Source organism: Anarrhichthys ocellatus, unplaced genomic scaffold (assembly GCF_004355925.1).
Source record: "Anarrhichthys ocellatus isolate YVR2014 unplaced genomic scaffold, GSC_Weel_1.0 scaffold1, whole genome shotgun sequence".
Taxonomy (NCBI): domain Eukaryota; kingdom Metazoa; phylum Chordata; class Actinopteri; order Perciformes; family Anarhichadidae; genus Anarrhichthys; species Anarrhichthys ocellatus.
In genome coordinates this window covers 9,555,765-9,568,943 of record NW_022280031.1, presented here as the reverse complement: position 1 = coordinate 9,568,943, position 13,179 = coordinate 9,555,765, and the positions used below count along the sequence as shown (strand labels likewise).

Sequence of the window (13,179 nt, the reverse complement as noted above, 5' to 3'; positions counted from 1 at the left end):
ACACACACACACACACACACACACACACACACACACACACACACACATACACATGAATGTATGCACGACCAAAGAGAATACTAATTTCAATCTTAGAAACATTGTTTGTTTTCATCAGCATCACCACACACATACACACACACACACACATACACGCACACACACACACACACACACATATACCCTGGTGTTGTTTCTTTCAGCTTTCAGCTCCGATATTTCTTCCTCTTTCTCCAGCAGCTGCTCCCGGCATATGTTCAGCTCCTTCGTCAGGGTGGCAAACTCCTGCAAAACACACACACACACACACACACACACACACACACACACACACAATACACACACACACACACACACAACCATACAGAGGTTAATGCTGTATTAGTGATCAATATTTTGTGAAGCTGAGCACATATGCAGCTATAATCTCAAGGTGCAAACACATGTGGATGACAGGTGTTTTGGTGGCACAAGCACACTCCTGGCACAGCGCAGCACAGGATGAGCCCACCGCTAGTTAGAGGAATACTTTATCTGCAGGTGAAGTGAGGGCAGGCTTAAATAATGGGGAGTACAGTCTGGCTTCTGCTAAAAGAAAATATGCTGTCTGATGGATGCTGTCTGGAAAAACCTTTCTGTGCATCTGCGATAAGAGTTGGTCTGAGCGGGCGGAGATGACCGAAATGGCACTGTGCTATCTGATCTGCATAAACACGACCTCAGCTGTGCCCCTCTGCCCACCTCAGCGCCTGCCTCTGAGTAATATTTCTTAAAAGTAACAGTACTTTTACTTGAGTACAATATTCTAGTCGGCCACTCTTTCCACATCTGAAAAAACAGAGCAGGATTTGGACTTAAACTGGTGCTGAGACACGTCCACAATGTATTAACAACGATCCAGCTGAAATAGGACGAGAATATACAAAATCCATTAGACTGAAAATAAAAAGTCTGTGTTATTCTTTCCCATTACCAACAAATGTGCAACACTGAATATGGAATGTCTCAACATATCATTTTATGGTAACTGAAAAAACATTATGAATGGCCCTGATCACACATTCCAGTATATTGTCCAAAAAGCAAATGCAATGGTGTGAAAACAGTGTCATCTTGCTCTCTCTGACAATCAAAGCACATCCATAAAATCCAGTTCCCAGTGATGATAGAGGGACTTATCATTATTAAAGAGAGACAATAGATTATTCAAAATTAATTCTTAGCCGTGTTACAAAAGTACATTTCACTTGAGAGCCATTTGATTTATTGATATTCATTCTTCACGCTCCTCGGTTTTGACAGATGGCTTTGCACTTCACTGAAGCTTTTAAGCACTCCAGACGTCCTTTATCGCCACATTTGAAAAACTCGACCGTTGAGCGAATATAATTTGGACCACAATGGTTTCTGGTTGGTTTGGATCCACTCAGTCGGTCAGACGTGGCATGTTTGAAGCAATTTTCAGTCCGGAATTCACTCATTTTGTACAAACGAATGGCACGGCATAGAGTGCAGACGCAACTCTGAGATACCGTTCACTCCTTTGTTAATATCATACTGCAGTAGTTCAGATGTTGTAACAAGATAACATCAAGTAGTTGTACTGAATAGGATGAATACATAAAATAGGTTTTGAGACCTGATGGAGCAATGACACCCTTCCTTAGACACAGATTTAAAGGTTTAGTTCACCACAACAATACAAGTCAGTATCTATACATCCCCAAGTCTGTTGAGGGTGCAGTTTGTTACTTCATGCATCACAGCTGTCTCCCACACTATTCGAGATAGAACCAAAAACAACCACGTATTGCAAATTTGATGGACATTTTATGCTCTTTTGGAGCTGCAAAAAGATTGCTCCATTAACTTTAATCTTTTGGGAGAAGGCTGTGATGGAACTGCAGCACTAACCTGCTGTGTGTTTGACTATTACAGTATACAAACTTTAATAGCTCTTTACCTGGCCCTTTTTTCATTTTGGGGTGAACTAGTCATTTAAGGACTAGTTCACCCCATTTATATATATATATATATACCAATAAGAGAGTATCTATAGACTATACTGTACCTGACTGATTTGTAAAGAGTTTTATAAGTCCTGACAGTGTCAGATGTCTGTAGCTGAAAATGATAAGCTTCACCTGCTCTGGTTTGGGATTATAACGTCTCCACATTCTATCTCGCTCAAATAAATCATAATAGTGTAAACTGATCCCCACACAAGTCCCTCCAGATCAGTGGAAGAGAATGGGTGAAATGTGAGCCCCAGCTTCTGCCCTTCCACTAATATCTGAAGTTCTGTCTTGCTGCTACCTGTGCAGTCAATTTCCCGGTCTCCAAGTCCCATACGTTATCCACTTGCCCATATGATTTTCTGTTATTCCGTCTGTCATTGATTCGATTTACACGAGGCGAGAGGCCAACAGTGCTACTGTTACAGTGTATGACAGCAAAAGAGCCAGTGACACACAGCTTCTGCTGGAAGTTCATTTTTAATATTTTCTGTGGTTTGATCACACAGAGATTTGGTGGCTGTTTGTTTACTAAAGTGTGTACATCTGTTCGTGCACCAGTGTGTGTGTGAGTCAGTTTGTGTGTGTGCATGTTGTTTTAACATCTCCTGGTGCTTTGTTGGCATTTCTTGTAAGCTTCGCTTTAGTCCAAGCCAATACCAGGCTTATGCTCTCTCTTCTTGTCTCAAACACGGACACAGCTTTTAAAGTCCTGGTGCTCCCTGCAGGAATGACACTGCATTCTTGGTCTTACGTTTCTCACTGATGACCCAAATATGGCGCATGACTAAGAAATTCTACTTTGATGTTGGTATTGGGAACATTCCACTTTGCTGCCCTTTTAAAAAATATGGTGGCGCATAAAGTGCTAGGCCTGGTTAACTTGCCATCAATACACCTGACGCCTGTCTGAGCCTATCAAGAAGACCGGTCTAACCAGAACAGATGTGATTGGATGACACTTATAAGTTATGAAGAGTCTATAACCATAAGAAATTGATTAATATCCCAATTTTAGGGCAAGATATTGTATGCCTTGTATGAGACACATTCTGGTCTTTAGTTTCACAGTGATAAACTGGTAATAACGGCCAATAAAGTTCTGGTCTCTCCGGTTGTCACTGGTCTACACCACCAAGCTGGGTGGGCCTAAAGTGGGTGTTTTATGAATATTCACTCTCCTTGCCTTTAATCTGGGAAATAGGATGCACAGACTGATGCGCAGTTCAGAGTTTTTTATTACCCGCAACCGACCTGACCCGCAAACCTCCAACTTTATGCATTATATAGTAGTGTAGTTGTCAGGTCTGGGCAAAGACAGAGACAAGCGGACCTGAGTGTGGTGTGTGTGTGCTAGAGAGAAACAGAGAGAGGGGAAGAGAAGGTGGACTATTGCACGTAATGTTTCTGTAAGATCGACCCCCGCATCACCACTGACTGGTAAGTAAGTGACTAAGATGCGGAATATAAAAAAAGGATCAGGAGCAAAACATCTGATCTGTTCAGTGTCATCACACAAATGTCCATCCATCCATCCATTTTCCTCCGCTTATCCGGGGTCGGGTCACGGTGGCAACAGGCCAAGCAGGCTGACCCAGACTTCCCTCTCACCGGCAACATGTTCCAGCTCATTCTGGGGGATCCTGAGGTGTTCCCAGGCCAGCTGGGAGATGTAATCCCTCCAGCGTGTTCTGGGTCTTCCCCGGGGTCTTTTCCCAGTTGGACGTGCCTGGAAAACCTCCAGTGGGAGGCGTCCAGGAGGCATCCTAATTAGATGCCCGAACCACCTCAGTTGACTCCTTTCGACGCGAAGGAGTAGCGGCTCGACTCCAAGCTCCCTCCTGATGACCGAGCTCCTTACCCTATCTCTAAGGCTGAGCCCGGCCACCCTACGGAGGAAGCTCATTTCGGCCGCTTGTAACCACGACCTTGTCCTTTCGGTCACGACCCAGAGTTCGTGACCATAGGTGAGGGTAGGAACGTAGACCGAGTGGTAAATTGAGAGCTTTGCCTTCCGGCTCAGCTCCCTCTTCACCAAGACGGTCCGGTGCAGCGCCTGCTTTACTGCTGCAGCCGCACCGATCCGTCTGTCGATCTCCCGCTCCATCTTACCCTCACTCGTGAACAAGACCCCAAGATACTTGAACTCCTTCGCTTGAGGTAGGCACTCCGTCCCCACCTGGAGGGAGCAATCCACCGGTTTCCGGCAGAGCACCATGGCCTCAGATTTGGAGGTGCTAACTCTCATCCCCGCCGCTTCACACTCGGCTGCAAACCGCCCCAGTGAATGCTGGAGGTCACGATCTGAGGAGGCTAACAGGACCACATCATCTGCAAACAGCAGTAGTCTTGCGAGGGTAAAGAGCTGGTCCACTGTTCCACGGCCGGGACGGAATCCGCATTGCTCCTCTTGTATCTGAGGTTCGACAAACGGTCGGAGCCTCCTTTCCAGCACCCTGGCATAAGCCTTCCCCGGGAGGCTGAGTAGTGTGATACCCCGGTAATTCGAGCACACTCTCCGGTCCCCCTTTTTGAAAATGGGAACCACCACCCCGGTCTGCCAGTCCATGGGCACTGATCCCGACCCCCATGCGACATTGAAGAGGCGAATCGCCACCTTAACGTGGTGGAGGAGTTTGAGTGGCTCAGTGATCCTGGGAGCTATGTTGTCCGGGGCATTAGCCCCTGGTAGGGTCTCCCAAGGCAAACAGGTCTCGGGGGAGAGCCCAGACTAAGAGCGGTTCAAACAACCCTAATGATAAGCAGCCCACGGACTTTAGCCACCTCGCCCGGACCAGGGAAACCGGGGCACCCTCCCGGAGCCAGACCCAGGAGGGCCCGGTCAGGCTCAGACCGAATAAACAGCATGGAGCAGCCACCCTGTGGACCCACCACCCGCAGGGACAAGCATCGGGGTCGGGTGCAATGCAGACTGGGCGGCGGGTCAGACGGGAGGCCTGGGCGAGCCGATCGCCGGCAGCATAGACTAGCTCTAGGGACGTGGAACGTCACCTCGCTAGCGGGGAAAGAGCCAGAGCTGGTGCAGGAGGTGGAGCGATACCAGCTAGATATAGTTGGACTCACCTCCACACACAGCGCTGGCTCTGGAACCAAGCTCCTGGAGAGAGGTTGGACGTTTGTCCTTTTCCGGAGTTGCCCAGTGTGAGAGGCGCCGGGCGGGAGTGGGGATACTCACGAGCCCCCGGCTGAGCGCCGCTGTGTTGGAGTTCTCACCGGAGAACGAGAGGGTCGCCTCCATGCGCCTACGGGTTGCGGGGAGCAAGGCTCTGACTGTGGTTTGTGCTTACGCACCAAACAGCAGTTCAGAGTATCCGGCCTTCTTGGAGTCGGTGGGAGGGGTCCTGGAAAGGGCGCCACCTACCGACTCCATAGTTCTCCTGGGGGACTTCAATGCTCACGTGGGCAATGATGGAGAAACCTGGCGGGGGGTGATTGGGAGGAACGGCTTGCCCGATCTGAACCCGAATGGTGTCTCGTTATTGGACTTCTGTGCGTGCCATGGTTTGGCCATAACGAACACCATGTTCGAACATAAGGTGGCTCATAAGTGTACCTGGTACCAGAACACCTTAGGCCGGAGATCAATGATCGACTTTGTAATCGTATCATTTGATTTGCGGCCGTATGTCTTGGACACTCGGGTGAAGAGAGGAGCAGAGCTGTCAACTGATCACCACCTGGTGGTGAGTTGGATCAGATGGCAGGGGAACCGGTTGGAAAGACCCGACAAGCCCAAACGTGTAGTGAGGGTGAACTGGGAACGTCTGGCGGAGGACCCTGTCCGGGAGGTCTTTAACTCCCACCTCCGGAAGAACTTCTCTCACATCCCGAGGGAGGTTGGGGACATGGAATCCGAATGGACCATGTTCAAAGCCTCTATTGTGGATCACACAAATGTGTCTCTTTAAATTCACTCTGTGCTTTTAATATTTTCCCTATAAACTGACCTGTTGTGTTTTTACTTTAAATATATAAGATAAATATAAAAAGAACATTATATTGTAGTGTGACAGCTGAACTGAGAATAACAGAATTCCGATCTGCGACAAACGCTCGCATTCTTCCACACAAACTCTCACAAAATGATCTGGATCTCTGTTGACCCTGAGCATCACGTTGCAGGCAAAAAAACAAGTCAGGAGAGGGAAGAGAGCGGGAAGGAGCATCGGGAGGAAAAGGGGGAAAATGGGTCAGCGTGTTTATTCTACTTTCCCTTATTCCACAGGGGAGCACAAATAGACAGGAGCTCAGCCCAAATCCACCAACAGATGTTAGAGCTCACTGTCTCTTTCAATCATGGCAAAAAGGCTCAACCGCCACCTCTCGCACTCTCTGTTTCATCCCTTCATCCTTGTGCCTTTCAGGAGCTCTGTGCTTCTCCCCACAAACTGCTTGAATGCTAAAAAACACAAATGTGTGAAACATGCACTGACAATTAACCAAGAACAGATAAAGGTATAAATACATACCCCTTGTTAGGGGTATTATATAACAGTAATATATAAAGTACAACACATCACTGTCTAGACAAAAAACTTCTCTTTAATTTCTTATGAGGTCTGTCTAACGTCTTCCCACGGGCAGCTTCTACCTGCTTTCGCTTTTATCCTCTTTTCCACACGCACACACACACACACACACACACACACACACACACACGCACATGCTGTTGCTCTGTGCACTATGCAATTCTAACCCCCCCAAAACTGTATGAGCTATGAAAAATTCTGGGATGTTTATTAAACTTTATACAGTCAGATACAGAGAGCAGCTCTTTGACGACACGTCAACATGTGTCAGAGAGTATATGTATATATATATATATATATATATATATATATATAGAGAGAGAGAGAGAGAGAGAAGGTTCTGGCGTCTGGAGGAACGTAGCTCTTCTGCCTTCAATCACAATGTGAGATAGCAAGCGGTTACCAAACACCCAGAGCCCAGACATTGTAAAGGGATTTCTCCCCTTCGCTTCCTTAAGCAGTTTGGGATTAAAGGATGAAAAAAATGCTGTGTGTGTAGAGAGAGAGAGAGAGATTGGAGTGCAGACACACACACGCAATCCCAAAAAATATATGGTCTATTGTGAGTGCCTCGTCCTTCTGTGTCTGTGTGTGTGTTTTTTGTATTTTGCCCAGAGGTCAGCACTGTTGACCAACACCACACAGAGGAACTTTGTCTGAAAAAGGAAATGTGAATGACAACTTCTCATGTTCAGCACAACCCCACATTTGATCTCAACAATACGTCTGCCCTGTCTGATGCAAATATACAGAAAGCGTGAATGTGTGTTTGACAACGTGTGGGCACTCGCGAGGCAGGTGCTGTAGCAGTCATCACAAATGACGTGATCATTTTTCGACCTGGCAGTTATTTTCTGTCGTTCGGCTGTAAAGCTGTGGTTAAGGGAACAGACAGTGAGTACTTTGAAGACTTTGGTCCTTCATTCGTCGGCACTGGCTAACAGTATTCATAGTACTTCTAAAAGCTCCAGTTTAACATGCAGCAGTGGAGCACTATCGTGCTAAATTCCTCTAAATGTTTCCTGCTGAAGCTGCCTCAGTATCGCATCTCTTCTTAAAGTTACAACTGGACCGGCTATAAGTAAATACTGAACTTCAAAAGACTTCCTTCCAGTACCTTGCACCTTATTAAATTTAAAGCGGGAAAGTCTCATCCCACTGGTTGAATTTAAACCTTTTAAACCTTTTGGGATGTCTTCGATTGTTTCTGATGCTGTTGGTATTTGCTTGTGTGTGACTGGATGTGTTTTGTTGTTTGTCTTATACGGTGGCGGGCCTTGCATTTTATAGCTGGGCCTTCTGTGCTGTCCTACCGAGCTACGGTTATTTGTTTCTATAACTGCGCCCACGTAACAGACAACGGGATGTTGTCTGTTACGCCATAGCAAACGCAAACGTTTGCTATGGCGTCCTCACGTTAGCATAGCATAGCATAGAGAAATAGGGGCTGAATCTGACTGGATAAAAGCTCTCCTTAAAACAAGCTGTGCTGGAAGCAGAGCAACAGAGGAAGACAGGAGCTGTGCAATGAGAAAATAAGCTAATGGGGAAAAAAATGATAATACATGTAGTGTATTTGTGAAAAATTATTAAATTATAAAATAGCTGTAACTTTGTGATTCTGTTTAGGCCAGCAGAGAAGGCTTAGCTGGCCTGACGGTCCACCACTGTCTTATATCTGTTTATACCTATTTTCTCTGGACTCTCTTGGAAAAGAGATCTTACTTCTCTTGAAAGCTGCACAACTAATGACGTAGCTATTTTAATGACTTCACTGAGTAATTATGTAATCGCTGTTAAAGGTCCACAGTGGCATCCTGACTAGAATAATGTCAGCATCACTCAAAGATCCCACTTTAATCCAAAGCGTTGTGAAAAATGTATGATCATCGTCTCTTTTATAGGACAGCAAGACAGAAGAGGATTCACCTCAAAAAAAAGTATCCGCTGAGTTGCATCTCTTTCCCAATGTAAGTCTATGTGACAAAGTGTTTTTGGGCACCATGGCATCACATGACGAACCCAGAAGTTGTAATTACCCCGTTTGCTTCAAAGCCCGGCGCTCTTCCTCGGGGCTTGATAGCTACCTAATGACACCAATGACCCCACAATTAACAAATTAAAACACAATTTTTTATTTCTGTGATGATTGTATTTTTTCAACTTTTTCCTGAATGTTGTTACCAGTTGTTTTGATGTTGTTTTGAGTACAATATTTACTTTTCTCCTTTAGAAAAGTCTCTCTAACACATGATTTCTTTCACAACTACTCTGTTTGCCTTCACTCACAGTATAACTCTCCGCAGAATGGAACACGTTCTTATTTGTCTCTGCAGCTTGATATTGGGAATTTGGGGAAAATAGAAAAGCACTAACAAAAGTAAATTTAGAAAAAGCGGGGTGATGGATACAGAATTGTATATTAACACACTAACTCCAGGGATGTATCGTAGATTACAGATACAGTAAATCATACCTTCATAAAAATGAATGCACTGAGCAACAAACAGCCTCTTAACTCCTCTATGTGTTGGCAGATTAACAAGACAGAAGGCTGAGGCCAATACAAAAATAAAGCAATGTCTGCCAAAGCTCGAGAACAGCGACAGTGACATCGTCTCTGTGATCGTCAGTTGGTGGGAGGACAGGAAAAGAGGAAAATATGTGACTAAGAATGAAAGGAAAGAGGTGGAAACTGTAAACATGACTATCAACTCATTCACACATTGTGTGATTCACACGGTAGGTTTGTGGTACCAGATATCATTTATGATAATCTGAGGATCCTTACAGCCCCAGTGCACATCGCCAGCAATCAGATTGTATTTTGCATCTTGGAAAGACCAGCAAACCTTGAGTAGATGAATTCATCACGTTTCTTCAGCACAGAAGTAGGCGTTAGTTAGTTGGCACTGCCTCAGTGCAGACACTAGAATCACTTCGTCTGTTTTTCCTCCTGTTATTCAGTAATTATGACAGAAACACTTCACTCAGAAAACAAGTTTTTTGTTTGGGCTACAGGAATGTGGTACATGTTCTACAATGCAGGAGCGGAAAAGGATTTGCTTCACCAGTAAACGATCATGAGAGAAGAAGAAGGAGATACCTCATCAGAGATCAGAGTGGCTGAGACACTAAATTAACTCTGATGTAAATCTCGGTCATTCACTGAGGAGTGCCGCGCTGAAGATGAATGCAGGGCCCGGGACGGGAGAATGAGTGAGTCCCCGGGGAGACTGGGATATCACAGCTCTGTAACTCTTCACCACTGCAGAGAGAGAGCGAGGCCGCAAACAGCACAGAGGTGGACTCGACCTTGCTCCGACGAGTCTTACGCACATGCACCGACCGCCGCCGACAACTTTTCCGGGGTGTCGGCCCTGTAGGCAGTGAGTAATCTGTTGCCACGGCGACGGCTCATTAGGAAAGCGGAGTGTTTGAGCAGCACGCGAACTTCGTCTCATCAGGCGAACGCAGACGCATGCGTCGCTACAAAACACGAATCAATGCACAAAGCTGCCCGAGAGACATTCCTTCTGTATAATGATGTGACAGCTCTCGAGACCCGGGGGAGTGAAGCCGCTGACTGCAGCACAGATCTCCACCCTGACTGGAGGAACAACTCTAACTGAAAACTTAAACAAAAAAAAAGCTTCTCCCTTCAGAATGCAGAACGTGGAGAGCAAATAAAGAAAAGCAAACACGTGTGTATTCTTCATGGCTGAGAGTGATGTTGTAAAATTAGGCTTCTGCATAATCATTGTGAGTCATGAGCAAATCAGCCTAAGTGAAGCACATTAGGGATAATGCCAAGACTGACTGAAGCCGTGCCAGCTCTGGACTCACTTCTGAAGCGCTGATAACACAACAGCAAATGCGCTCGGCGTGAATACAACTCAGTAAATCCCACTCTGAACACCTTATGGAAAAATGGGATTTCTATGTGAAATCCCAAGCATAAGTGAATCTAGAAGTGTTCACCACTTTTGAAGGGATTTAAATGAAACCTGGCAAGAAAACAAAGCCCACCAGTGTAAAAAAAACATGCAAATCAAAAGTAATTTAAAACCCTGAATATTGTCCATGAAGTTGATTGACACAGCAAAAGCATTTTCACTGCAGAGCTGACACATCAACTCTCTGTCTGTGTTTTCCAAAATATCATTTTCCTATGCTCGGCAAACGAATGTGTCAAATCTTTGTGAGTTTTCCAACTTTCTCTTCCCCTCTGTGCCCATTGAAGGCCTGAGCCCAGAATAGCATCCATTCGCGTATCCAGGTTTTCTTCATTTAAGAAAAACAAAACCTGCTCCAGACAGAGGGACAAAGAAAGAGAGGAAGGAAGAGAAGGGAATACTTCCTCTGCTCGGATGAAAGGAGATACACAAAGAGTTTTTGTTGTGCATCAGCAGAGTCGAGTCTCTCGCATGCATGCTGCAACAAACATACAAGCACGCACAGCAGTCACAGAAAAAGAGAGAATTCCCCACCAGTGCATGACAGATATATTCTTCTCTTTTTTTTCTTGGACAGTTGGAGGTTGAAAACATGCAACTAGCCACATTAACCAGGGAAAAGCCTTATTGAAGGGGGGGGGCTGCCCTTTCTAAACCGATATGCAATTTACATCACTGCAAAGCATTAATCATTGTTCACAGCTTGATTTAGGCATGGTGGGGAAAAGGAGGAAGAGGTGGAGATGAGGCCATATCTCAGTCCTAGAAAAGAGCCATCAGCACTGAAATCAATACTCAGGCAAGGACACGTGGAGAGAGAGAGAGAGCTATTAGAGCTGGAGACAATCCTTTACCAGTAACATCCACAAACTCTACGGGTGGTGAGTCCCTACCTGGTACATGTAGGTGTTAAAGTGGGTCCCATTCAGAAGGTGGATCTTCACTGTTGGGTTCATGGTGAAGGTTAAACATATCAGATCCCTCAAACAGACCCCCCATAAAAAGAGAGACAGAGACAGGTAGAGAGGATGAGGAGTGATGGGAAGAGAGGGTGGTGAAGATGGAAAAAGAGGGATTCTTCCTCTGAGTCCTAACCGACACTGACTGTAGCAGGACGAAAAGAGATTCCTGTGCCGCTCCCTCTGCTCTCCGCTCGGGACAACAGCACTCCGCTAGTCAGCCTGCTCTAACTGCAGCCGGGACGAGGGGTAAGGAGAGAGAGAGAGAGAGAGAGAGAGAGAGAGAGAGAAGAGAGGGGAAGGGAGATAAACAGGGACAGGCAGAAAAAAAGGAGTAAGCAGGGGTTGACGTAAACATGGATGATTTTGATCAGAGAGAAAGCTATGATGAGGACGCAGGGAGGAAGTGGACAGAGCTGCTGTAGTGATCAGCTGATGGAGGAAGGAAGAGGCAGGGTTTAGACTGCTGGTGGCTCAGGCCACCTGTTCTCTATTGCTCAAACACACACACACGCACAAAGGGAGTTTTTAAGTCACATTTGGAACTAATTCCATGAATTAGCATTAATTAAATGCCCTATTTCCTCCTAATAAAAACTCCAGCCAGTGCTTACTCAACACAAATTCAAGAGACCATTTTTCCTCCAGCATGACATTGTGTGCGCTGATTCTTTCTATTTATAAATGGCAGCCTGTTTCGTCCCTCCTCTCTCAGTAGGAATTCAGTGCATTCACTTGACTGGAGTCTGAAACACCTTCCGGTGCTTTTATACAGCAAAGAATATCAATTCTACCCTCACATTGTTAGCGTTGTCTGCACTGCCGTGGATGTCCCTTTGAAGCAAGATTTTTAACCTCTTTTTTTCTGGTGCCATGACACGCCAAAAACTTGTAGTCCACCTGATTATTAAAATGTAGAAAATGTCTTATTTGATACATTAATGGCTCACGTTTTCATGATCAAAAATATTATAACATTTGCATCATGGGATTTTTGAAGCTTGTCTAAAAATCAGGATATCTCGAGGATATCTTGATTTTGAATTTAGTATTTTGAAGTCCCCAAACTTCAAAATACAATATCATCACTGGGGCACTCGTAGATACTAATTTGTTTCTGTATTTTACTGATACATGCTTCTCATAAACAGCAGCATGCACTGGTATTAGTTTGGTGCTTCTGATGTGCATTATTAAAAGTGAAGAAATTATTATTATGACGCTCATCATCAGGTTATTTTTCATAACCCACATTTTCTTCAATTTATTATTATTTTTTAAATCAAAAAAGTGCAACTTGCAAGCTTGCTATTTATATATGTTACATCAATGAGCAGCATGAGCTGCAAAAAGTGTGTTGGAGTAGTGTCCATGATTAGGTTATGAGCCAGTGTCTAATTAGTTACAACTGATTTGACTGTTCATTACTCTCATTCTGCATTGCTCCCCTCTTTATGCCTTCTCTTATTCTCATCCCTCTACTCTCCTGTGCTTCACCACTCACTGGGCTCAGCCACTCACCGATGCTATGCTCCATCTTCAGTCAGTAAAAAACACACTAAAGTGCTCATTCAACATCATAAGCATTGGGAGTGGCAGTACATAAATGTAGAAAAAGACACAGGTCTACTTGCTTGCACATGGTTGTCAAGGAAACAAGGTTCACAAGAGAGCGAGACAGAGAGAGAGACAGAGAGAG

General features: G+C 45.2%; 1 protein-coding gene across 1 annotated transcript in view; it reads right to left on the bottom strand.

The window, feature by feature from the left end:
• ppfia4 (PTPRF interacting protein alpha 4) overlaps positions 1 to 13,179 on the bottom strand; it is a 52,321-nt gene that overhangs the window by 16,537 nt on the left and 22,605 nt on the right. Inside the window, 1 exon segment of the mRNA XM_031866050.1 lies at positions 184 to 285. Coding sequence (XP_031721910.1) covers positions 184 to 285 — 102 coding nt within the window.